Below are 26,386 nucleotides of genomic sequence, written 5' to 3'. Positions count from 1 at the left end.
CTCGCTCTGGTATTCTTGCCTGGAAGATTCAATGGAGAGAGGACCCCAGAGGGCTAGCCTGATGGGTTGACGAAGAGTTGGACACGACTGATCACGCACGCACGCGCATATGCTGGATGTAAACAATGTCTGAACTTGAGGTTAAAAGGTAACCTACGTGACAGATTGTTCTAATAAGGTGTGATACAATTCAGTGGTTTTATTTCTTATTCCAGCTACCTCAAACAAAAAGAGTGCTAAGGTCAGATCAACAGGTGTGTTTCTGTAATTTGAAGACACTGTGGCAGAGTTATGGAAGGAAAACAGAGAGTCCTAAGGGACAGGAAACTGTAGAAGCTTCTGGAAAATGTAAATTAGTTTAAAAAAAGGCTTCAGGGGCCTGTGTGCTGCACTGAGAGTCAGGAGACCTGGAGTCTGTTTCCAATCCACCTCAGACCCTCAGTCTCTGACTGGTGCTATGAGATTTCTTTACTCACTGAAGTAGGGCAACATGAATGATCTGCCTTATCCAAACACGCTGGGAAGACTGGGAACTAGACTTTTTAAGTAAAATTATTTAGGATGGCAACATGAATGATCTGCCTTATCCAAACATGCTGGGAAGACTTCCAGTCCAGGACTTTTTAAGTAAAATTATTTAAGAACTTTTAAAACTTTTTAATTGGAGGATACTTTACAATATTGTGTTGGTTTCTGCCATACATCCACATGGATCAGTCATAGGTAAACATGTTTCCTCCCTCTTGAACCTCCCTCCCACCTCATCCCAACTCCTCTAGGTTGTCACAGAGCACCAGATTTGAGCTCCATGCATCATACAGCAAATTCCTACTGGCTAGTTGACTGCTCTAGTGGCTCAGCTGGTAAAGAATCTGCCTGCAATGTGGGAGACCTGGGTTTGATCCCTGGGTTGGGAAGATCCCCTGGAGAAAGGAAAGGCTATCCACACCAGTATTCTGGCCTGGAGAACTCCAAGGACTGTATAGTCCATGGGGTCACAAAGAGTTAGACACAACTGAGCTACCGTCTAGTCAAGGCTATGGTTTTTTTCTGTGGTCATGTATGGATGTGAGAGTTGGACTGTGAAGAAAGCTGAGCGCCAAAGAATTGATGCTTTTGAACTGTGGTGCTGGAGAAGACTCTTGAGACTCTCTTGGACTGCAAGGAGATCCAACCAGTCCATCCTAAAGGAGATCCATCCTGGGTGTTCATTGGAAGGAATGATGTTGAAGCTGAAACTCCAATACTTTGGCCACCTCATGCAAAGAGTTGACTCATTGGAAAAGACTCTGATGCTGGGAGGGACTAGGGGCAGGAGGAGACGGGGACGACCGAGGATGAGATGGCTGGATGGCATCACCGACTCGATGGACATGAGTTTGAGTAAACTCCGTGGGTTGGTGATGGACAGGGAGGCCTGGTGTGCTGCGATTCATGGGGTCGCAAAGAGTCAGACACGACTGAGTGACTGAACTGAACTGAACTGAGCGACCTTCGCTAGTATGCTTGCCTGGACAATGCCATGGACAGAGGAGCCTGGAGGGCTATGTCGGTTGCAAAGAGCCGAAGATGACTGAAGCGACTGACAGTTTCACTTCACAATGTGTATGTTATTTTTTTAGTTCAACAATTGGTGCTACTTTTTTCCCTAACACGTAATATATGGAATATAGTTTCTTAACTGATCTTGAGCAGCTGGAAAGGCAAGGTAAGCTACTCCTCAGAAACAATTGATTGCTCTTCTTACCCCAAACTGGCACGATTTAGCATAATGGATAGTAGAACTGCACAAGAGGAGTGGAGTGAAAACCATCCTAGGAATCAAGCCCAATCCAGTCATTCCATACACATAAAACTACGACCCAGAAATGAAAAGACTTGGCCACCCAGTTAGCTGGTGGGAGACCTGGATCTGGACTTTGGGTGGGACTTGTGACTCCAAGTCCATTAACTCACACATATGAGCCAAAGTTGTGGTCCTAATACTGCAGGCCCCATGTTGTTACTACAAAATGGAGTCATATTTTCATTAGCAGATAGGTTTCCGCATGTACGTATTTGCATTCTATCAAATTCCTATAGTTAAGTCACCAGGAAGGAGAAAGCTACCTTTCTTGTGCCTTAAACCCAGTGCTTAGCAGAACCCGCCAGGTCCTTCCTCCTTCATCTGGATATAAAGCTTTTTCCAGAAGAGCAATTGAGAATCCCACTGTATCTTTATCCAGAAAAACACAGTGATAAGGTAGAGTGTTGCCTGCTGAAGATCTAGGTGGCCTTGAATTTGACTTCAGGTTTACTCACTTACTGGCAGTATTGGCCCTTGGATGAGTCATTTAATCTCTCTTGAGTTTAATGATATATATATATTTTAATTTGTAAAAGTGGGATAATAATAGCTACTTTTCAGGTTCATTAAGAGGATTAAATGAATTAGTGTATATAAAGAACCTGCTTCAGTGCTCTCTTCCCTCTTGTTCTGCTTTTTGTTATCCTTTCTTTTCATTTGATCAACCCAAAGTTCTCTTCTTGTCATTATTACCCATGACACTGTGGGTAGACTGTCATTTTAAACATTGTACAATATTTTTAGATTTTTCAAAATAATCTGGTCAGCCTGCCAAAACTTCAAAGCCTAAAGGGAAAAGAATTTCAAAACCTTAGAACTTCCAGTAGCTTTCATTTTGTTTGTTTTGCCAAACATGAAGCCAGATCAGGGCAAAATTCTACATTTTAAGTTAAGCACCTAACTCCTTTCAGGCAGTGGACATTTGGGCCACCAGATTTTTAATCCAGTGATAAAAGTTAATCTGCTTCATATTAGTAAGAATCCATAAACTATGAAATCCATCATCCTCCATCACAAAGTGACAGCAGTCATGATCGTTTTCAATTTATGCTCTTGAAGAGCTCTCTTTACTTTGTCCACATTTCATCCTAATGTGACTCTAAAATGCGTGGGGACCTTGCTCTCCAAGGTGACGGGTGATATGCTTGGTTGTTTAGTGCCCTGCTCTACTTGATATGCCCTGCTCTCATGGGGACATCAGCCTTTCAACCACTCTGAGGTCAGAGAAAGTGGCTGTGTACATATGTCCACAGCAGAAATCCTGCTTTAGCCTAAGAGAGTCTGGTGTGGTTGGCAGTGGTGGTTCATAGGAAATACAAGGATGAAGCAGCAGGTTTACAGAGATAGGGAGCAGGGAACCTAATTAGCCCAGCACCTGGAGTGCCAAAAAGCCTATTTAGTATTTTTTGCTTTTCTTCTTCTAAGCTACTTAAAGGGAGAATTGCTCATAAACATCTACATGCATTATATGGAGAAAAAAAAAAAAGACGACTGAATGGAGTAATCTGAAGGATGAATCTGCAGTTTCCTTCTGACCTCTGCTAAGATGAGCCATAGAAGGGACTCCATGCATTTTAGACAGACGCTAAAAGGACCATGTTTAATATTACTTGCTAAATAATACTGGAATATCTGCTGGTAGAAAGAGCATAAAGTCCAAAGACAAGGCCATGCTTTGAATTAAAAACAAAACAAAACAAAACAAACCACTAGTTGCTACTTAAAAGAGACGGCCAGAACTAACCCTTGCTTTTTTTCCAAATCACTTATTTGTTAGTGCTGACATGTAGGCGCTGAGAGAAAGCCACCATGCTCACAGGATGCTTCCGCCTTCTCCATATCCTCAAACTCGTCCTTCTCTTAAATGCTTTTATTCATGGTAATGAAGAGCGCATTATGAAAAGCATCATCTGACATTAAGGAAGCTACGTTTCAGAAAAGGGCCTGATTAAAAAATCAGAAACTGTACAAAGTACTGCAAGAGGGCTTTTAATCGAATAATTAATGTTTATTCATCACTGAATAGATACGTTCACATTAGGAGACATAAACAGCCCAAGAGCCAAGAGAAGACTCTGGGAACCCTGTCCTTTATACAGTGGGAATGGGGTTTGTCCATGAGGCTCCTCCTCCACTTTCTTCTTAACTCCCTCTCACCTCTAACCCTGCACCAAATGCTGGAGGAGGCTCTTCAGAACATAAGGCTCCTGGTGGTACAATTAGAGAATCAATGAATGGATTCTAGTCCAATTGCTCATTTTATTATTGCTCACTTAGTCTCATTGATAGAAGTAGCTGCTCAAGGTCATGTTTTCCAGGTCTCCTATCATTATCATCAAAAATATTTATGAACTGCTTTCTATACACTGTGATAAGCAGAGGCACACATCTTTATCTTCCTGTCAAGATATGAGATGAACTGAACATTAGCAATGAGATAACCAATGTCAACATTTCCCTCTGAAGAGCCAATATGGTGCCTAAACTATCAATGGAATGCATTTCCTCTTAAATACTGGATGATACTATGATACGTTTTCATTGACGAGGTACACATCAAATTATCTTGATGAAAAGGGAAAAAAATAAGTCATTTAGTTTGCATACTGGTGTCAACATCTGCCTTGATTAGGGAAAACGCATATGTGAACATTAGAAAATTTCTATTGGCATTGTCACCTTTACCCCTAGAAAGTCAAGAGTTTTTCTTAAAAAACATATTGTTTCCCACATCTTACCATAAAAAATTTCAAACACACAGAGAAGCGGAAAGAATTTTACAGTGGACTCCAGGATTCACATCACCTCGATTCTACAATGAACATTTCTTTACTTGCTTTGTATCTTCCATCTGCTCATCCTACTATCGACCCATTAGTAATATTATGTCTTTTATGCATTTCAAAATAGACTGCAGACAGAAGACAACATTTTATTTTGAAAGAGTAGAATCAATGAGTTTTCCTACTCCTATAGAGTTGGCTAAAAAAAATTTTTTTTTTTCAAGGAAGAACAAACTCATCCTGAATTGTGCACACAGATATTCAATAGAGTTCAATGTACAGTCACTGTAAACAGTGTGGTAAATTAACTCAAGGTTTTGTCTACTTTTATTAACCCTGCAGATGTTTTCAGTACTCCTCCAAATGTTTGGCTTTGTGAAGACACAGGCTGTAGATTACAGAAAAATAAGCTCTCTGCTATAGATCTTAGGAGAAAATTACCTGGAATGTTAGTAATAAATATTTTTGTTGGTGTTTGGCTCTGTACTCTAATACTTTCTAATTATTCCTTGAGTATAGGAATACAGAGATTTATATACATAAATTCTTTTCATTTCTAAAGTGAGTTTTATGATACCTATAGCTCATGCTTGTCATAAGGATCAACCATGAAAAATAGGAAAACACTTTGTAAGGAGGAAAGCACTATATGCATCTAATATAGCATTATCATTAGTGATTGCAATGCATCTGCAATAAAACACAGCTGAGGTAATGGTCCCCACTGCTGTTTGGCTTTTTCAAATCAGTCAAATAGATTTCAAAGGTTAAAGGGACAGAGTATTGGCAGTTGCCTTCACTCTGCCTGTCAGTACGTCGTCTTGTCAAGGATCTAGAAGAACCTTGGTGTATATCGCAGAGACTTGTTTTCATTAGTGGAGTGTTTGTTTTGGACATCATCCCATCCTTGAAACAATACTTCCATTAGCTGGGCACAGTACCTATGATTATCCATCTTATCTGACCTGTGCCTAGCTATTCTGTTCACTGTATCCCCTTTACCTTGGTGGTTCTGAAAGGAGAAAGGGGAGGCACTCAACTCAACATACGAGAAGGTTTATTTCATTGAATAAAACAACTACAAATGAACTGTGGGTAGAAATTCTTACAACAAGATATCATCAGGTATCATAACTGACCAGTTTGGAGGTGATGGAGATCTTCTGTTGCCATATGGAAAAAATTATATTACATGAATATCTTTAAATGTATAAGCTATAAAGTAGGGTAGCTTCCATTTTCGTATCTTGTTGGGCACAAATTGAGAAAGTAAAGAGCAAGGTCAGAGCTAACTAGGGAATTAAGGAAAGAAAAATAAGGGAGATGAGTTCATCATCAATTTCCATTACTGAGAACCTGCCCACATCTCTTGCATTTTATTTTACCCGTAAGGGGAATTGATGAGAAAGATAGATTTGAAATCACCCTTACCCTTAAAAAGCTTCCATTTCACTAAGAGTTGTTTAGAGAAAACAATTGGGAGAAAGAACAATTAGAAACTGTGATCAGAAAGAAGAGGATATGTACAAAGAGAAATAGACACACTTTCTGATTTAGCAACAAGTTATACTCAACATTGGGCATGTTTACAATATAGCAATGGTCAAAACAAAGATCTCTAAGAGGATACATGGAATTACTTCAAATTTAAAATATGCTTTTTATGCAGGAAAATGAATATCAGAGGAAAAGGCAGGCTGTGCTCAACTAAAGGAGAGGGTCCCCAGGTCAATGAACCACACCTGGCTGCTGCTGACAGCAAGAACATATCTTAAATGTTCCAGGATGGATGCATCAATCTCTTATCCTCTGATGCTACAAAACATTCCAAACATGCAAGTGAGTTCCTTAATTAGATTCCATATTTCTGAAGCAAGCTTCTAATCGCATTTATAATTTGGCAACCTATATGACACACATACTGGGAGAAAAGTAGCTGCCCAAAAGGGTCAAGAATTTGCTTACCCTGCTAGTGAAAGTACTCATTGTAATTACAATGACTAATTGAAGTGTGTGTGTATATACATACATACATGTGTATATTACATACAAAATATACATATATTCAACATGCATTTCTAAGAGAAATACTGGCAAATCTGAATTTATAGCAAGGCAGATAGCTAGATATTTGGATAGAAGTTGTATTCTAATAAAATTTAACCATAATTTGAATTAGAACTTTGCAAATATCTTTATTATGCTGTCTGGTAGTGTTGCTTATTTCTTCTGTTCCGGCTACATGTTTTGCTTAACTGTTGATGGTGCCTCATTCATCTTACCTGACTGCCCAGGGGGAGGGGCACCTGATGGCCCTCGTGGTAGACAAAGGAACACGGTCAGAACTGCAGCTCTGTTCCCAGCACAGGGTTCAATGGCTATTGGTTTGGGTGCTCCCTGAAAAAGAAAACCCATTCTAAATTTGCACTGTTTACACGATACTCTTACTCTTCTTTTCTCTTATGCTTCAGGCAGCTAAAATGTACATGCTTAGTAGTTGAAGAGACACCACCTTTCAATTTTTAATAGTTCAATTGTGTATTTTATTGTAGTACTATTTTGCTTTTTTTTTTGTAGTGGTGGTGATTTACATTTAGAAAACATTTTTCTTGGGACATGTTAGCATGTGTTTTTGCAATTTTTGAAAAATGCTCATTGCTTTGCTCTATTTTCATCTTTTTTTCTCTAACAGAATTTATTTTTTAGTGAAGTGATGTTTACAGAAAATTAAGAGGAAGCTATAGATATTTTCTATCTATATTATTTATCTATTATTTATATATATATTATTTAACTTATATGCAGAGTACATCATGAGAAATGCTGGGCTGGAGGAGGCACAAGCTGGAATCAAGATTGCTGGGAGAAATATCAATAACCTCAGATATGCAGATGACACCATCCTTATGGCAGAAAGTAAAGAAGAACTAAAGGGCCTCTTGATGAAAGTGAAAGAGGAGAGTGAAAAAAGTGGCTTAAAGCTTAACATTCAGAAAACTAAGATCATGGCATCCAGTCCCATCACTTCATGGCAAGTAGATGGGAAAACAGTGGAAACAGTGGCTGAACTTTCTTTTTCTGGGCTCCAAAATCACTGCAGATGGTGACTGCAGCCATGAAATTAAAAGACGCTTACTCCTTGGAAGGAAAGTTATGACCAATCTAGACAGTATATTAAAAAGCAGAGACATTACTTTGCCAACAAAGGTCTGTCTAGTCAAGGCTGTGGTTTTTCCAGTAGTCATGTATGGATGTGAGAGTTGGACTATAATGAAAGCTGAGTGCCGAAGAATTGATGCTTTTGAACTGTGGTGTTGGAGAAGACTCTTGAGAGTCCCTTGGACTACAAGGAGATCCAACCAGTCCATCCTAAAGGAGATCAGTCCTGGGTGTTTATTGGAGGGAATGATGTTGCAGCTGAAACTCCAATACTTTGGCCACCTGATGTGGAGAGCTGACTCATTTGAAAAGACCCTGATGCTGGCAAAGATTGAGGGCAGGAGAAGAAGGGGACGACAGAGGACGAGGTGGTTGGATGGCATCACCAACACAATGGACATGGGTTTGGGTGGACTCCGAGAGTTGGTGATGGACAGGGAGGCCTGGCGTGCTGCAATTCATGTGGTCGCAAAGAGTCGGACACGACTGAGCAACTGAACTGATAGATATTTTCCATAAACCCACTGCCCCCATGCACAGCCTCCCTGATTATTAACATCCCCACTAGAGTAGCACATTTGTAAAAACTGATGAACCTAGAATGACGCATCTCTAGCAACCAGAGTCCACAGTTTACATTAGAGTTCACTCTTGGTGTTATATATTCCATGGGCTTGGACAGACATACAATGACATGTATTCATCACTACAGTATCATATAGAATAGTTTTGTGTGCTCAGTTGCTTCAGTCTTGTCTGACTCTGCGATCCCGTGGACTGTAGCCCGTTAGGCTCCTCTGTCCGTGGAATTCATCAGGTAAGAATACTTGCTTGAGTGGGGTGCCATGCCCTCCTCCAGGGCATCTTCCCAACCCAGGGATCAAAGCTGTGTCTCCTGCACTGCAGGCAGATTCTTTACTGCTGAGCCACGAGGGAAGCCCGTAGAGAAGCTTAACTGCCCTTAAAATCCTCTGTGCTCTCACTGCAACTCCAGGAAATTACTGATCTTTTTATTGTCTCCATAGGTTTGCCTTTTCCAAAATGTCATATCACATAGTTGAAATCATGCAGTATTTAGCTGTTTCATATTGACTTATTTCACTTAAAAATACACATTTAATGTTTGTCTGTGTCTTTTCAATGTTTAGTGCTCCATAATATCCCATTGTCTTGATGTATTATACTTTATTTACCTATTCAACTACTGAAGGACATCTTGATTGCTTCCAAACTTTGGCAATGATGAATAAAGCTGCCCAAAACATCCATGAGCAAGCTTTTGTGTGGACATAAATTCTCAACTCCTGTGGGTAAATATTAAGGAGCATGATTACTGGATCACACAGTACCTTGTGTCGTTTAACACTAAATCCTGGCACACTGTAGAGGTCAACAGGCTTACATCTAAATAAATCAATGTATTTCAATATATCTGATATTTGATATATAGTCTGTGAGCCACGAAGTTGTGTAACTTCTGTTGCTTTTTCACAATTGCTTCTTCTCACCAATGATAAAACAGTTTATTTAATCAAATTATCATAATCCAAAATATTATATCTTTAAAAATATTTTCCCAGTTTTATTGAGACATAATTGACATAGAGAAAGACACATCTTTAATATCATTTCAGTGAAATACATATGTAATAATCACCCATCAATATATTTTTTAATTAATTAATTAACTGTAATTTGGGCTACCCTGGGTCTTCGTTGCTGCTCATGAGCTTCCTCTAGTTGTGGCAAGTAGGGGCTACTCTAGTCGTAGTATGAGGGCTTCTCATTGTGGTGGCTTCTCATTGCTGGCATCACTAAGCCAGTGCTGCCCCATGGTAAGTGGAATCTTCCTGGATCAGGGATGGAATTCATGTCCCCTGCACTGGTAGGTGAATTGTAAACCATCAGACCACCAGGGAGGTCCCCACCAATGCATTTGTATTAAATAATATAACTTTCAGTTCAGTTCAGTCACTCAGTCTTTGCAACCCCATGGACTGCAACACGTCAGGCCTCCTTGTCCATCACCAACTCCTGGAGTTTACTCAAACTCTTGTCCATTGAGTCAGTGATGCCATCCAACCATCTCATCCTCTGTTGTCCCCTTCTCCTCTCGCCTTCAATCTTTCCCAGCATCAGGGTCTTTTCCAATGAGTCAGTTCTTCCTATCAGGTGGCCAAAGTATTGGAGTTTCAGCTTCAGCATCAGTCCTTCCAATGAATGTTCAGGAAAGATTTCCTTTAGGATGGACTGGTTGTATCTCGTTGCAGTCCAAGGGACTCTCAAGAGTCTTCTCCAACACCGAAGTTCAAAAGCATCAATTCTTTGGCGCTCAGCTTTCTTTATAGTCCAACTCTCACATCTGTACATGACTACTAGAAAAACCATAGCTTTGACTAGATGGACCTTTGTTGGCAAAGTAATGTCTCTGCTTTTTAATATGCTATAACTTTAGATATAAAATAAAAGAACACATGAAAATGATTACACATGATGCTAGTCCTTTATTAAGTACTTACTATGGATTAGGTGTTCAAAGTGCTCTCTCTATATTAATTTATTTAAATCTTACAACTGGATAAGATAAGAACACTGAAGCAAGAGATTTAAAAAACTTGCTTAAATTTACACAACCAGAAAGTAGCAGGGCTGAGATTTAAACACAGGTAGGCTGTCTCCTGAGTCGATGTTCTTTGCAACACAATGCAGTTTATCGTATTATGAATGTAGGAAAATTCATGCACCCACACACATAAACATAAACACATGTGTAAGTGCACATGTGTGAACACATACAATCCATGCACACACATATGAACAAAAGCACATACTGAATTTAAGTTTAAGTACAATGCCACCTTTGAAACAACAGGAATGTCATTTTACCTGAGGAATGCTGATTTTGGCTATTTCCCTCAAAAAGTGCATGTGGGAGACAGGCTTGACTTATCAAAGAAACATCTACACATTAAGGCAAAATTAAATAGAAGAAAAAGTACCACTACTTTAATTTTTAGAATAAATGATTTGTTTAGTCTTAGCTATTCCACTTTAAAACTGCAGGTAAGACATGGTTGACTTATCAAAGTAACATCTGTACATAAAGGCAAAATTAAATAGAAGAAAAAATACCACTGTTTCGTTTTCAGCACAAATACCTTGTTTAGTCTTTTATTTTAAACTGATTTTGAATTGCTCAGAAGAAACACAGACATATGTATTCATCCACCTAGAATATTTTAGAATACTGCCAGTTCCAGAAAGTTTAACGAGGCCTTAAAGATAAAATATGTCCCTTTTCATATAAAACTTAGACTGAAATTTCTGGTGACAACGGTTTTATGTGGTTATAAAGGATTTCCCCTTTATAGTGATATAAATCTCATGTTTTAAAATTATCCTCATACAGATATATTTTGGGAATTTTCGATATAAAGGTGAAAGTGGTCATGGTAATAGAAGAAAAGGGCATAAAACTCTTCCAAGAAAATGCTGTAAGCCATGTTGCAATCCCTGTATCAAGTTACATGTCTATGGTTTTCCCCTTAAGCTTATATTTAATTTAACAGACTTATTTTTGAAAATGTTAAGCCAAAATCAGCATAAGTACACAGATATTCTTCGATGATGCAAATATTTAGAGAATAGGCTTGTCATATTCCAAGGATAACAGAAAAACACTATGAATGTTTTGAACCATATTTCTAGGCTCCTGAAATTTATCCTAATTTAATAAATGCAAAGTATATGTAAATGTCAATTGGTTAAAATATACTAAGAGAAGATAGAATGAATTCATGTTTAAATGATGGTGATATATTAGAAATACTCAAGTCCCTTTTAATATACCTAAGAAATAATTCATCATTTCCACCATCAGGCAAGGGTTTCTTTGCTATTTTGTTCTTAAGCACTCAATGAAAGTGAAAAAGTGAAAGTGTTATTCAGTCAGTCGTGTCCGACTCTTTGCAACCTCATGGACTGTAGCCTGCCAGGCTCTCTCCAGGGAATTCCACAAGTAAGAATACTGGAGTGGGTTGCCTTTCCCTCCTCCAGGGGATCTTCCTGATCCAGGGATCGAGTTCGTGTCTCCAACATTGCAGGTGGATTCTTTACCATCTGAGCCACCAGGGAAGCCCTAAGCACTCAGTAGCACTACTACTCAAAATATCCAAAGCCACGCTAAAACACTTGGTTATAAAACTAAGAATGATTTCACAATTATAACACACACACACACACACAAAACAACCAGTTGAGAAACAGTGCTTCTTGGTTTACAAGATTTATAAAAACAAGAAACAATTTGAGGCTACATCAGCTGATAAATAGCTAACATTTATTAAGTGCTTACAATATGCCTTGTGCATATTCTGTGTTGTCAGCCTACATTTCTGCTGCTTTTAAGCACTAGAAGAAAAGGTTTTAAACATCAGACACCAAGACTGAAAGCACCAACTGAGAGAAAAATTAGTAAAAAAAATAAACAAGAAGCAAAAAACCCCTGTAAATTTCAAATAGAAAATGGCTTTATTATTTAATACTTTAAAACTTCAGAGAGTCAGCAACAGATAAAAACAGTGTAATAAAATAATATCCTGACCGTGGGAAAGTAATTATTTGCATAGAGGCCACTTCTGTAGAATCTTCTTTAAAATAATTCTCTCACTCTTAATTTTACCGCTATTGCACACAAAACATTCAGAAATTTCATTATATTGATAGGCTATATGAAAGAAGATTATAATCCTATTTTAAAATCAAATTGGCTTACAACTTTCTCTATTTTTAGCTATAATATTTTCATTAAAGGATATTAGCAAAAACATGAATTATTCATTATGTTTAAAATATTAGTAACTAGCACAGCTCTTTGACATTTCTGGCAGGAATTCATATAATTTAAAAAATTATTTCCAAAGACTCTGTGGCAAATATTACTTTCAATAAAGTATTTTAAACAAAAAAGAAAAACACTTTATAGCACTTGGGTTTTGCACCAGAAAATAGCAAACCCCTCTGAATGATATTTCTGATACCTTGAGGTTTGTCAGTTGTTTAGCAATAAATACATAGCCATGCATCAAAATCATTTCACAATGACATAACATGTTCACTGAACTGTGCAACTTATCATACATTTTCCATGACTGCCTTTGAAAGAGATAAGGCATGGGTTTGTTTGCCCACAGCACCCAGCAACTGTGATTTACTTCTAGGCATTTTCATATTTGTTGTACCGAAAGAACCAGGCGTTAGACCGTGCCAGAAAACATCACTGACAGTTATGTAATTAGCAGTCCTTGTTTATTAAGCACGCGGAGCTTTTACAAAAGACTTGTTTTGCTCACAGCAGTTACTTCTGAAACTATTGTACTCATATCTTTAAGTTCTTGCCTTTTTTTTTTTTTTTTTTGGAGCAATTCTAAAACTCTTTCTGTTTTTGAGCTATCAAAGACCAGCAAGTTACCAGAGAAGCTTCTGAAATCATAAGGATTTTCAAGATTACAGTTCTTAAAACTTCCAGTAATATATTCTGAAACTTTGTGAACCTGGGGTCTGTCCTGGAAAACTGCTGCTACAAGAACCCCTGGGTGATTAGAAGACTTCAGTGGGCAAAAGCTGGCTGCTTGCTCCTTTCTCCAGTGTTTGCTTCTCAAAGAGTGAGTGAAGGAGGAAGTGGGTGACTTATAGAAATCACACTGAAGCCCATCACTGGAAACTAACCCCAGAGGCTGAGGATTTGAGAGAATTATATGTAGCTGATGGAGTAGGAAGTGGCTACCCACTCCAGTATTCTTGCCTGGAGAATCCCATGGACAGAGGAACCTGATGGACTACAGTCCATGGGGTTGCAAAGGGTCAGACATGACTGAGCATGCACGCATATGTAATTGAATCACTTTACTGTATACCCGAAACACTGTAAAACAACTATACTTCTTCAAAAAAATAAAACAGAAAACAAAAACAAAACTTTTAATACTACCAAAGCAGGGCTTGCCAACTCAAATTACTTTAAGGAACAGCTCACATTTATTAAGTGCTTACGATATGCCTTATGCTATGCCAAACGTTTTCATGGGTTTAATCCTATTCCAAGAGGTAGGGGCTATTCCCATTTCATAAATTGTGACACTGAAGCTCAAAGAGTTTATGTGACATAACTAAGGTTGCAGACCTAACAGGTGAACAAGCCAGGATTTGGAAAAATATAGCTATCTTCTCACCTTGTATGCCTAACCATTATGCACACTGCCTGTAATAGGTAAGCAGACTGTCTTAACCTGTAGAGTAAGACAGTTAAAAGTAATGGGCACCACAGTGAACTGGAAAGTACAAGATTTATTTAAAACATTCACCCTCAAAAATTTTGCTGCCACAAAAAAAGTCTATGTGTTAAAATGGGCTGAGAGCCACCACTCCGTAAAATGGAATTCAAGATGTCACTTCAGAGTTGCCAGGCTCTTGTGTCTACCCATTCACCAAACTTCATCTTTTATTCTGCATAAGCGTCATGTTTTAGTCAATGTAAGTGCTTACTCTTCAATATTCGCACCCACGGTTTCCAGAGTCTGTTCCTTCTTCATTCATAATATTCCTACTGTCCAGGAGGTCCTTCCTGTAGATCTCTAACTTTCCTAAAATTATACATCCCTCAGAGACAACTCATGCATGAAGTTTCCTCTGGTCTGAGGCATGTAGTCTCTCCCTCCTTAGTTCTTTAATTGTTACGGTGCTTTTCATTTTTCAAATGACACTTGAGCAACTGTACTGTTTTCCCACTGGAACAAGCTCCTTGAGGGCAAGTCCAGTTTCTTATTCATGTCTATTGACCCTGTACTCACTTCCTCTCTTTGAAAAGTGTAAGCACAGTGCCTGTGTTACCTTTTGGGGAGAGTTGTCTTCCAATCTTATAGTAAAAGATTGATCCCAATCTTAGAAGATTTATAAGATAAGTAAGATTTATAATCGTATAACAACCGTAAGATTTTTTTCCCAGTCTTTTAGTAGAAGTATAGGTATTGATGTACATGCTGTATAGCTCTATTAGATTCCTGCTTTTCCAGGGCAGATATCAAGTTAGACTTTTTTTTTGCCTTACCTAAAACCACCAGTGGGGTGGTGGGGGTGGAGTGGGGGATGGGGGGGAGGGTTCCCAGTGGCGCGGTTGTAAAGAATCCACCTGTCAATGCAGGAGATGTAGGTTAGAACCCTGGGTCAGGAAGATTCCCTGGAGTAGGAAATGGCCACTCATTTCAGTATTCTTGCCTGGGAAATTGCATGGACAGAGGAGCCTGGTGGGCTACAGTCCATGGGCTCGCAAAGAGTTGGACATGACTGAGTGATTAAGCACACACACAGCATCTAACGGAATGCATTTTTACACATGGTAAGTGAATTAGTAAATGAAAGAATACATGGAATCATCACATGCTGAGATAACTGGTGGGCATGACTCAGTTTCTATCCAAATTATGAAATATTAACGGGATAAAATGAAACACTGAAAAAGAATATTAGCTAACGTTTACCGAGTACTTACCAGGAGCCAAGAGCTGTGCTAAGCACTATATTTGATTATTGTCTTATTTTCTATTTTATACAGACGAGTGAATTGAAATTCAGAGAAGTCAGACAATATTCTCAGGGTGAAAGAGCTAGAAAGTGGCAGGTTCAGGATTGGAACCCAGGTCTGTTTAATTATAGTATCTTGACTCTTCACCACTGTATGATACTGTTAAAAAACATAGCTTAAGAAGTCAAGAAGTCTCTCATTCTCTCAGCTTGACTATTAATAGGAGGAATCAACTTAAGATATCATATATAAAAATTATATGTGTGTCTCTGCCCCATTTCTGAGCAGAGCTCAGAACACTTGAGTTCTAGAACCAGTTCTGTCAGTATTTAGTTGTGTGATCCTCGGCATATTACTGAATCCAATTTTCCCAAGTGGAAAATGAACAAGTAGGCTGGATGATTTTAGGGTCTCTTTAACATTCTGTGACTATGATTTATGGACAACCTTCAGAATGTGTGACGTAACAATATCTAACACTTACTCTAAGTACAGTGAAATTTGAAATGTCCAATCTTTAGTAATATTTTCTCCTGTTCAGGTGACACATCTAATTTTTAAAGCACATTATTATACACATGATGAATACATCATATATTACTAAATGGCCACCATCGCATGCCAGAAAAGCAATTAGAAAATTGAATCAAGGAATTAAGGATTAATGTGGATATGTTATACCTGTCAGCGGTAATAAGTGTTTTGACAAGGACAGAATAAAGTCTGACAGTATGCACAAATACTAATCTGATATATGAGTGAAAGATTAAAAATGCAAACAAGTGCACATTAATCACCCTAACATTTCCCTATTAGAACACTTTTAGTGCTATTCTTATCCAAATCCATTTATAAATAAAAATGAGTCTTTCTCAACAGCTTGCACAAGTTGGTATTCGCAGTTTAATGAGTATTTATATTGATATAAAATTTAGCTTTTAGTCACATTAGTAAAATAGAATTAATTTACTGAACATAGATTTAAGTCAGGCTGACGGTCTGGCTCGCAACTGATCAACTATGTTGATTCTATAGGATCAACCAACGCCAAGATTCCAGATCTCAGAAACAGATTCTCCAATTTTGTTGTTCAGACTTGAGAGAAAACCAAAAGCAAAAATCATACTCTCTCCTTATTTACCACTTGCATGAAATGATAAAGGAAAAAACCCATTAGCTAGCTTTACTTGCTAGAAGAATAATTCATATTAATAAAAGAAATTAAGCTGATGGACACTCTCAAAACCAGGGTTAAACTACATTAGAAGAAAATTCAAAGAGAATATGGTATTACATGTGGGAATAGGTGAAGGAATAAAACATAATTCACAGAATCAGTATGCTGCTCATGGAGTTCCAAAGGTATTCCTATCATAAGCTTAATTTTCATATCGCAGGAAATATTTTGTCCTTTGTTAAAATGTCTCTATGTTCAACCTCTGTTCATAATCTCACTACACGCACATATGCACACACACACTTATATACACACATTTTAAGGTTTATATCTATGGTAAAATATAGAGTTTAACTCAGTTTTACTGCTATTTTAATTGTGTGGCACTGATTTGGGGGGCAAATAGGCTAGATTATGACAGCAGTTATTTTGCCACTTGTTTTTTCACAGGTATTTAGGTCCGCCAAAATGAAGATATTATCTCTTTTTGAGATATGATATAATCATGCTTTGCCCCTGAGTTGGTCAGTACACAGGCATGTTAATAGGGGGTGATTTTGAACAGATTATCTGTAAAAGTTGATTCCTGGTAGTATTTTTCTAAAACTTGAAATAGATTATCTATTAAATAATTGCCATAATTAGATTTTTTACAACCTATACTTTTCTCCATAGCTCTGTGCAAAAAGCAACCTAACCAATATACTTCATGTATTAATTTCAAAACTGGGACCATCCTTTCTGACCTCAGAAAGTGCTGCTAAGTATGAGACAAATGTGTCTGTCAAATCAACTGGCTTCCTATCTTGCTTCAGCCCATCCTGTGCTCTTGCTCAGGCCATTTCATCTACCCGGATTACTTGCCAACATCTACTATTTGTACACAACTCAGCTCAAAACTCTCAATCTGCAAGAAGCCATCCCAAGTCATTTCAGGCCATTCCGGCACCTTCTCACTCTACTCTATTTCAATAATTAGGAGTAAGTTATTTTTCCTATTGTAACCACTGAGAGGAAGTATAATGTAGTGGTTAAGAGAACAACCATTAGCAACCACCGCCTGGGTTCAAGTCACTGAACCTCTGTGCCTCAAGTCTCTCAGCTATAAAACGGAGCTAACTATCCTTCTGCATGGGGCTTCCCAGGTGGCTCAGTGGTAAAGAACTTGCCTGCCAAGGCAGGAGAAATAACAGACGTGGGTTCGATCCCTGGGTTGGGAAGATCCCCTGGAGGAGGAAATGGCAACCCACTCCAGTATTCTTGTCTGGAGAATCCCATGGACAGAGGAGCCTGGCAGGTTACAGTCCATGGGGTTGCAAAGAGTCAGACACGACTGAGCACAGACACATACTCACACACTGGAAAAGGGAATGGCAACCCACTCCAGCACTCTTGCTTGGAGAATTCCATGGATGGAGGAGCCGGGTGGGCTGTAGTCCACAGGGTTGCAAAGAGTGTGAATGACTGAGCAACTTACACACACACGTGTATCTCACAGTACTTGATAAAAGTCAGCTATTATCATTATGATGCCATTCTGCCCACTTCCCTTTTTGCTTTATTACTGTTTTCTGTCCCATTAAAGAGTATGTTCAACTCAAAAGTAAGCTATCTAAAGGCAGATACCATATTTTTAAAAGTTCTGTTAATGGCTTGAAATTAATTAATTAAGACAGTAAGCCTCCAAGACAGAATTCTATTGTGGGCTTCTAGGGTGGGAAAAATATGATCTCAGTGCCAAATTTCCCACCTGTGTCCTATCAACACTGTTTCTGTGTTCAGTTCAGTTCAGTCACTCAGTCGTGTCCGACTCTTTGCGACCCCAGGCCTCCCTGTCCATCACCAACTCCCAGAGTTCACTCAGACTCACGTCCATCTAGTCCGTGATGCCATCCAGCCATCTCATCCTCTGTCGTCCCCTTCTCCTCCTGCCGCCAATCCCTCCCAGCATCAGAGTCTTTTCCAATGAGTCAACTCTTCGCATGAAGTGGCCAAAGTACTGGAGTTTCAGCTTCAGCATCATTCCTTCCAAAGAAATCCCAGGGCTGATCTCCTTCAGAATGAACTGGTTGGATCTCCTTGCAGTCCAAGGGACTCTCAAGAGTCTTCTCCAACACCACAGTTCAAAAGCATCAATTCTTCAGTGCTCAGCCTTCTTCACAGTCCAATTCTCACATCATACATGACCACTGGAAAAACCATAGCCTTGACTAGACGGACCTTAGTCGGCAAAGTAATGTCTCTGCTTTTGAATATACTATCTAGGTTGTTCGTAACTTTTCTTCCAAGGAGTAAGCGTCTTTTAATTTCATGGCTGCAGTCACCATCTGCAGTGATTTTGGAGCCCCCAAAAATAAAGTCTGACACTGTTTCCACTGTTTCCCCATCTATTTCCCATGAAGTGATGGGACACCTGCCCATTTTTTCATTTTAGTTCTCTGCTTTTATCGGGGACTCCGATCTGACTGTGAGCATTATGTGCTACATAGAATAAACTTGTCCTGGCACCTAAGACTGTGTGTTCAATAAATATTTCATGGATAAATGAGTATTTGATTTTTCTTTTTCAAATTGAGTACATGGTAAATCTCTAAAAGTTGTGGCAAAAAAGTTATAAAGAGAAGCTTAGTCTACAGCAGATAGATATAAATCAGCAGAATCTTGGTATCTCTGTGTGTTTTGATCCTTTCCAAAACACATTATGTCATAAATGCAAGATGTGACCTTGGTCATGCAGCTGATAGCTCAATTCAATTTAAAAGGTAAGTGTGTGGGACTTCCCTAGTGGTCCAGGGGTTAAGACTCTGCACTCCCAATGCAGGGGCAGGGGTTCAATCCCTGGTCAGGGAGCTCGGAGCCTATATGCTTCACAGTGAGGAAAACAAAACAAAACAAAAGGCAAATGTGTTAGGCCCCCTGCTGGCACATGGGGGTACTGCATGACACAGGCACGGTGCCTGCACTGGCAAAGCTTTCTTCCGGACAACGGGACTGGGGGCATCTAGGACTATGTCAGAGCTAAATGCATGCACAGAGTTACGGGGGTAGGAGTGGAGGGAGAAGGAGGATTTGAGTAATTCTCTGGGGAAGGACTTGACTTTGCAGAGGATGACTGTGAAGGACGGAGCATTCTGACAGAAGGAAACGCATGAATGCAGAAGCATAGAGGCACATAACTTGTTTGGGAAATTACTAGAAATTCACAGTGGGTCCAGCCTCGGAAGTGCTGAGTAGATCAGGACAGAGGAGGCCAGAGAGGAAAGCAGGGTCCTCTGTGAAACAAGATTCTCATCAGCCCCTTCACATCCTTCCTGGTCAAGACTGAGATTATCAACACCTGCTTACAAAGTTATACCTAGATGCTCAGATGGAAACTGACAAGTGCAGAACTCAGTGGGCCTCTGTGCAGCCTTCACCAAGACCTGCTGCAAATCGTCCTCAATGGACACCCACAAGCTCTTCTTTCTCAGGAACTCACAGTGCTTTTTTATTAAACTATTGTTCACATCTGTGATATCAATTAATTAAACTATCGTTCACATCTGCGATACATACCATGTGAACATTAAAACATTTATTTCTGAAACTTCAATCATAAGACTAAATCAAGAAGCACTGAGAAAACTAGCCGTCAGCAGAAAAAATAAAAGTGCAGACACAGCAATATTCTTAATGAGGAATCAAATGTTAATAGATCCAGCATAATAAATGAATTTCTGGTATGATGATTATTATACCAATCACAGCCTATTATAAGTAAGGAAAGCATGGACAAAATTCTGAATTAAAGATCTTACCTGACTGGCTGTGAAAACATATATGTAATTAAAATACAGCAAAATCTACCTAAATCTCTAAAGGAATGAGTCATTCTGGATGACAGATTTTTTTCCAAAAAGTTGGACATTAGCCCTATAAAGACTTTGCTATTTTAGGGATTTTTGTTTGTTTGTTTTTAGTAAGGGTGAAGTCTCTTAAAATAAACATCCATTTCTCTGCTTCTCAATCAGACTATAATATACTATAGGGAATTTAACATTATCTCCATGTCCCGTGGTCACTATTATGAGTATAAATTTCCATAATATACTGAGGATACATGAAGTTGCAAATATATGTATGAATATGTACGTTAAATGAATTGAAGGCCCGAAATCACAAATCTCCTGAAAGAGAACAGGCAGAACACTCTGATATAAATCATAGCAGTATTTTTTTTGAATCTGCCTCCTAAAGCAAAAGTAAACAAATGAAACCTAATTAAACTTAAAAGCTTTTGCACAGCAAAGGAAACCACTGACAAAATGAAAAGACAATCTACTGAATGGGAGAAAATATTTGCAAATGATGACCAGTGATGCTGAAGCTCCAATACTTTGGCCAACGGATACGAAGAGCAGACACATTGGAAAATACCCTGATGCTGGGAAAGACTGAGAGCAGGAGGAGAAGGGGATGACAGAGGATGAGAGGGTTGGATGGCATCACCCACTCAATGGACATGAGTTTGGGTAAACTCCAGGAGCTGGTGATGGACAGGGAGGCCTGGCATGTTGCGGTTCATGGGGTCTCAAAGAGTCAGACACAACTGAGTGACTGAACTGAACTGAACTGAACTGAAGGACATTTCTCTGCTTCTCAACCAGACTATAATATGCTATAATCGGCAATAGACAGGGAAGCCCGGTGTGCTGTATTCCATGGGGTCACAAAGAGCTGGATAGGACTTAGCACCTAAACAATAAACAAATTGGGGTTAATGTCCAAAATATATAAATATCTCATACAACTCAATATAAAAAACAATCAGAAGACCTGAATAGAAATTTTTTCAAAGAAGATATACAGATGGCCAGTAGGCATAAAAAAAAAAAAAAGAAAAGAAAATGCTTGGTGCTAAACGTCAGAGAAATGCAAATCAAAGCCACGATGAGATATCACTTCACACCTGTCAAAATAGCTACCATCAGAAAGTCTACAAATAACAAATGTTGGCAAGAATGTGGTGAAAGGGAACCATAGTACACTGTCAGCAGAACTGTAAATTGGTGCAGTCACTATGGAAAACGGCATGAAGACTGTTCAAAAAGTTAAAAATAAAACTAGTATGTGATCCAGCAATTCTTTACCAGCTGAGCTACCAGGGAAGCCCCCAGCAATTCCACTGTTGGGTATATTTGAAGAAGGCAAAAACACTACATTGAAAAGATACATGCACCCCAATGTTCACAGCAGTGTAATTTACAATAGCCAACATATGGAAGCAACCTAAGTATCCACCAACAGATGAAGAGATAAGGAAGATGTGATATTTATATAATATGTACATATATACATACACATAGACAACAATGGAATATTACTGAGCCATAAAAAAGAATAAATTCTGCCATTTGCAACAACACAGATAGATGGAGAAGATATTAGGCTTAGTGAAATAAGTCAGACAAGGACTTACTATACAGCACAGGGAAATACCACCACTATTTTATAACTTTAAATGGAATATAATTTATAAAAAAATATTAAATCAATGTTGTGCATTTGAAACTAAAATCATTTGAATATGTCCATTATAGGGCTTCCCAAGTGAGAATTGTGCTAAAGAACATGCCTGCCAATGCAGGAGACATAAGAGATGTGGGTTCAGTCCCTGGGTTGGGAAGATCCCCTGGAGCAGGGCACGGCAAGCCACTCCTATGTTCTTGGCTGGAGAATCTCATGGACAGAGGAGCCTGGCAGGCTACAGTCTATAGGGTTGTAAAGAGTAGGACATGACTGAAGTGACTTAGCACACACGTACACAGGCACATAAGAGCTACAGCCCTAGGAGTTTCTTTTCTTTCTGCTGCTGCTGCTGCTAAGTCGCGTCAGACATGTCCGACTCTGTGCGATCCCATAGATGGCAGCCCACCAGGCTCCAAGCTACTAATGCAGAGCTTGCTGTTTATTTGTCCTCTTATATTAATATAAAGGCAGCCTAAAGACTGCACAGCTGCTAGTGAGTAACATCGCCACTTTTCTATAAAACCCATCGATAATGTGAATATTAAAGTGATCTTCTTCTCAAGGGGTTCTCTCATCCTCCCCAACATCTTTCTGCCTGCTGCTATCCATGTGCTGGGACCTGTCAGCACCTTTCAAGGCACTGACTGTATCACCAATCCCAAAGATCCCAGACATCTTGACAGTTTGTAAAAATCCTCCCATGTCACTTGAAGTTTGTGGACACAGTAGTCTTTCTAATTTTGAGAATTTTGACAACAGTGTTTGGGAATAATCTTATCATGAAGTCTTGAAAGATTTCTTCAGGCCCAAATGACTACCAAATACGAAACAGGCTTGAATCCAAATCTTATGGGACCTTGGGCAAATTATTTAACTTTGCCTCAGCTTCGTCAACAGAAATTAGAATTTACAAACATCAATCCTGTAAGGTTACTTTGAGGCTTATAAAAGATAATATATGAATAAGGGCTTTTAGCACAGGCTCAACAAAACACTAGATGTTTAAATTTTTATATTAAGTCAAATCACTTGAGATGTAACTTTTGTTCATCAAAACCAATCGAATATCTGCCATTTTTATCTGGTTCCACCTTAATCCTTCCCTTCCCCTTTGTTTCAGCAATACATGGTAGGGCAGTGTGTACATGCGTGCTAGGTTGCTTCAGTCATGTCCGGCTCTTTGCCACCCTGTGGACCACAGCCCACCAGGCTCCTCTGTCCATGGGATTCTCCAGGCAAGAATACTGGATTGGGTTGCCATTTCCTTCTCCAGGGGATCTTCCTGACTCGGGATTGAACCCACGTCTCTTGCATCTCCTGCACTGGCAGCTAGATTCTCTACCACTGGAGCATCTGGCAAACCCCGGTAGTGCAGTAAGGGAGGTTTATTATCCAGATCTTTTTTTAAAAAAAATCTTCTCCTCCTGAGACTTTCATTGGGTCAAAGTTGGTTCCAAGTATGGGATCAGTGTTATAGATATCTGTTCATTAAAGGTGGAACCAAGCTCCAGGTTTTTTTAGAGAAGATAATTCATTGAGGCAAGTGGTGAAAAGCTCAGAGGGAAAAAGAACACACAAAAGATAAAGATTCCCTGACCCTTACTTAAACAGCAAAAAGAAAACTATCTTATGATGGACATGTGTAGAAATGATTCCTAAGTGTGCTTTTATATGTCTGTGTAGTCTGGGAAACTTCTTTACCCACCATTATTTGCTGGATTAAAACTTCCTTAATTTTATAATCAAGAGGGCTGAGGGGAAAAATGAGAGGAAAGTGGATAACAGGCAGAAGATGCTTTTAGCAAGACCATGGGGTCCTCATGGAGGCATCTTGGTCTTTCCCGGGCTCTCTCGAACTCACAGGATAGGCCTGCACCTCCATCTATGACCTGAGATATATGGACTCCTTGTGGGACCATACTAAATATATCTGCATTCTTTCTGGCTTTTTCCTCTAATGATTTGATTGTCTGAACTCAACAACCTCATCAGAGCTTGCTTTCGAAAATGAAGTATGTAAAAGTGAATAAAATCTCTCTCCAAATCTACTTCCTCCCCCTCAAAGCTCCTTTCTCAGTATAACTAAAAGTTAATGGTCAGAGTCTGTGTAATGATCCTTCCTCTGGGTTTACTCATGCTGCTTTACCAATTCCCTGTTGGTCTTCCTAATTATCTAATTGATTAAGCCTTTGAGAAGCCTTCTGTCACTGGGTGTGGCCCACTGCACACAACTGTCTCACTGTATTCTCTTCAAAATGAAGCGCAGGCTAATTAAAACACTCGCAGCACAAATAAAGGTACCAACAGAGAGGCAAATCTTGTCTCCATCCGCACTTGGTCTTTGTAGTGGCCTGAAGAGTATCCTCTCTCAAATTCCCTGCCTGCCCAGAACCTCAGTGTATATGTGTGTGTGCGTGATCAGTCTGTGCGACCCCATGGAATGTGGCCCACCAGGCTCTTCTGTCCACGGGATTTTCCAGGCAACAATATGGGGACAGGTTGTCATTTCCTACTGCAGGAAATCTTCCAAACCCAGGGATTGAACTTGTGCCTCTTGCATACCCTCCATTGGCAGGTGAGTTCTTTACCACTGAGCCACCTGGGAAGCTATGGAATGTGACTTTAGTTGGAAATAGGGCCTTTGTACATGTAATAAGTTAAGACGAAGTCATGCTGGATTAGGATGGACCTGGTGTCCTTATTAAAAAAAAAAGGAGGCCTTACAGAGGCTACATAGAGAAGAAAACTCCACGTGGATCCAGCGGCAGAGATTGGGGTGATGTATCACAAGCCAAGAAATACCAAGGCTTGTCAGTAACCACCAAAAAAACTAGGAGAAAGGCAGGCAACAAATTCTCCCTCAGGGCCTCCTTAAGGAATCAATCCTGTCAAAAGCTTAATTTCAGACTTCTGGCCCCCATAGCCATGAGAGGAAACATTCCTGTTGTCTGAAGTCACCTCGTCTCTGGTAATTTCTTATGGCAGCTCCAGGAGACAAATATAATCTCTGCAGTCACAGTCTGAACCCTGACTGGATGGTCAGAGGCTAGTCATGGGTTGCTACCTTTTCCCTTTGTTTTGGAAATGATTATAGGGTATAACACTGGAACTAGGACAAATACTGATCCCTCAGGGCATTTCCTGTTTTGAGGTCGTTTAAACTACTTTCATTTGAAGAAGAAGGTACATATCACACGATATGGCAAATGTCAACGGGAAAATTCGCTAGGTTATGGGAGTTTGGTGATCACCATAAAATTGATGACATTCATAAAATTGGAAATAGTCATAATAATTGTTCCTTGGAATGTAGACAGTGTATGTTGTATGTCAAGGTTTCCTAGGAAACAGATTCTGAGACTCCAAGAATTGTGTGCATGTTTACTGGAAAGAACCCTCAGGAACAACATCTGTGTGGGATGATGGAGGCAGAAGTGGGCAGAAGGAAAGGTTCATCTGTGATGTATTTGCAACAGAGGCTTCTCTGCAACAGAAGGGTGGTCCTTTAGAGCTGTATCAAATCGAGGCAAGGGGCCAAGCCTCTGAGACTCCTAATGGACGTAGGTTGTCCCCAGGCAGGTGGCATAACGTTGGGTGAGGCAGCTTGTTTCAGCAGAGGGCGACTCAGCTGTGAGTTGTGAAAACAGCAGGCTCAGTCCTAAAGTGTATCCCAGCCCCAACACTGTATTCATGCTTCAAATAAAAAATGGCCTTGTTAGCTCAGAAAGTGACTTTGGCCAGACCCATACACGATACATTATGGCACAGATAAGATTATTGGACATGCGCACTTTTGCTTCTTCTGGGGTGGAGCTGCTTTATTATTACCATCACTAATCTTGCTATAAGGATGCTCGTTCTTCAGAGCCATGATTTCCCTCTTTAATTTTCCTACCTTGGCCAGCAACTCTGACAGTTATTTTTCTCTTCAAGAAAAAGGGCAAAAATTATGATCTCAGCGCTAAGTCTATGGCTAGGTCAATAGTCTAAAGAACTGAGTAAGCATGGCTTACCCTTCACATTTATTCTGCAAATGACTCAACGCATCTTAGTTTTTGTGAAGTCATGAAGCTTCCAGAGAAAGAGGTCATCCTTATTTTGCACGCAGGCACAGTGGAAGATGAGATAATTAATCAATATCACTGAAATTCTGTAAGTCATCAAAAGGAATGGCAGAGAAGATACCAATTTCTTCTTTTTGCTCTGCTAAGTCATATTCTCTTCTGGTAAACTGCAAATTAATATGGCTTTTCCCTAATAATAATAATGGCAACTATTATTCACTGAGTCATTATTTATTGAGCACTCCCTAAGGCAGAGGGAGGAACTGGGAA

The 26,386-nt window shown here is 39.4% G+C and overlaps 1 protein-coding gene across 1 annotated transcript in view; it reads right to left on the bottom strand.

Moving 5' to 3' along the window:
* ATRNL1 (attractin like 1) overlaps nucleotides 1–26,386 on the bottom strand; it is a 785,280-nt gene that overhangs the window by 117,725 nt on the left and 641,169 nt on the right. Inside the window, exon 28 of the mRNA XM_068961441.1 lies at nucleotides 6,912–7,026. Coding sequence (XP_068817542.1) covers nucleotides 6,912–7,026 — 115 coding nt within the window. The remainder of the gene's footprint in view (nucleotides 1–6,911; nucleotides 7,027–26,386) is intronic.

Source organism: Capricornis sumatraensis, chromosome 23, assembly GCF_032405125.1.
Source record: "Capricornis sumatraensis isolate serow.1 chromosome 23, serow.2, whole genome shotgun sequence".
Classification (NCBI taxonomy): domain Eukaryota; kingdom Metazoa; phylum Chordata; class Mammalia; order Artiodactyla; family Bovidae; genus Capricornis; species Capricornis sumatraensis.
The sequence above is the reverse complement of the archived record's forward strand: the minus strand, read 5'-3'. Positions and strand labels throughout refer to the sequence as shown.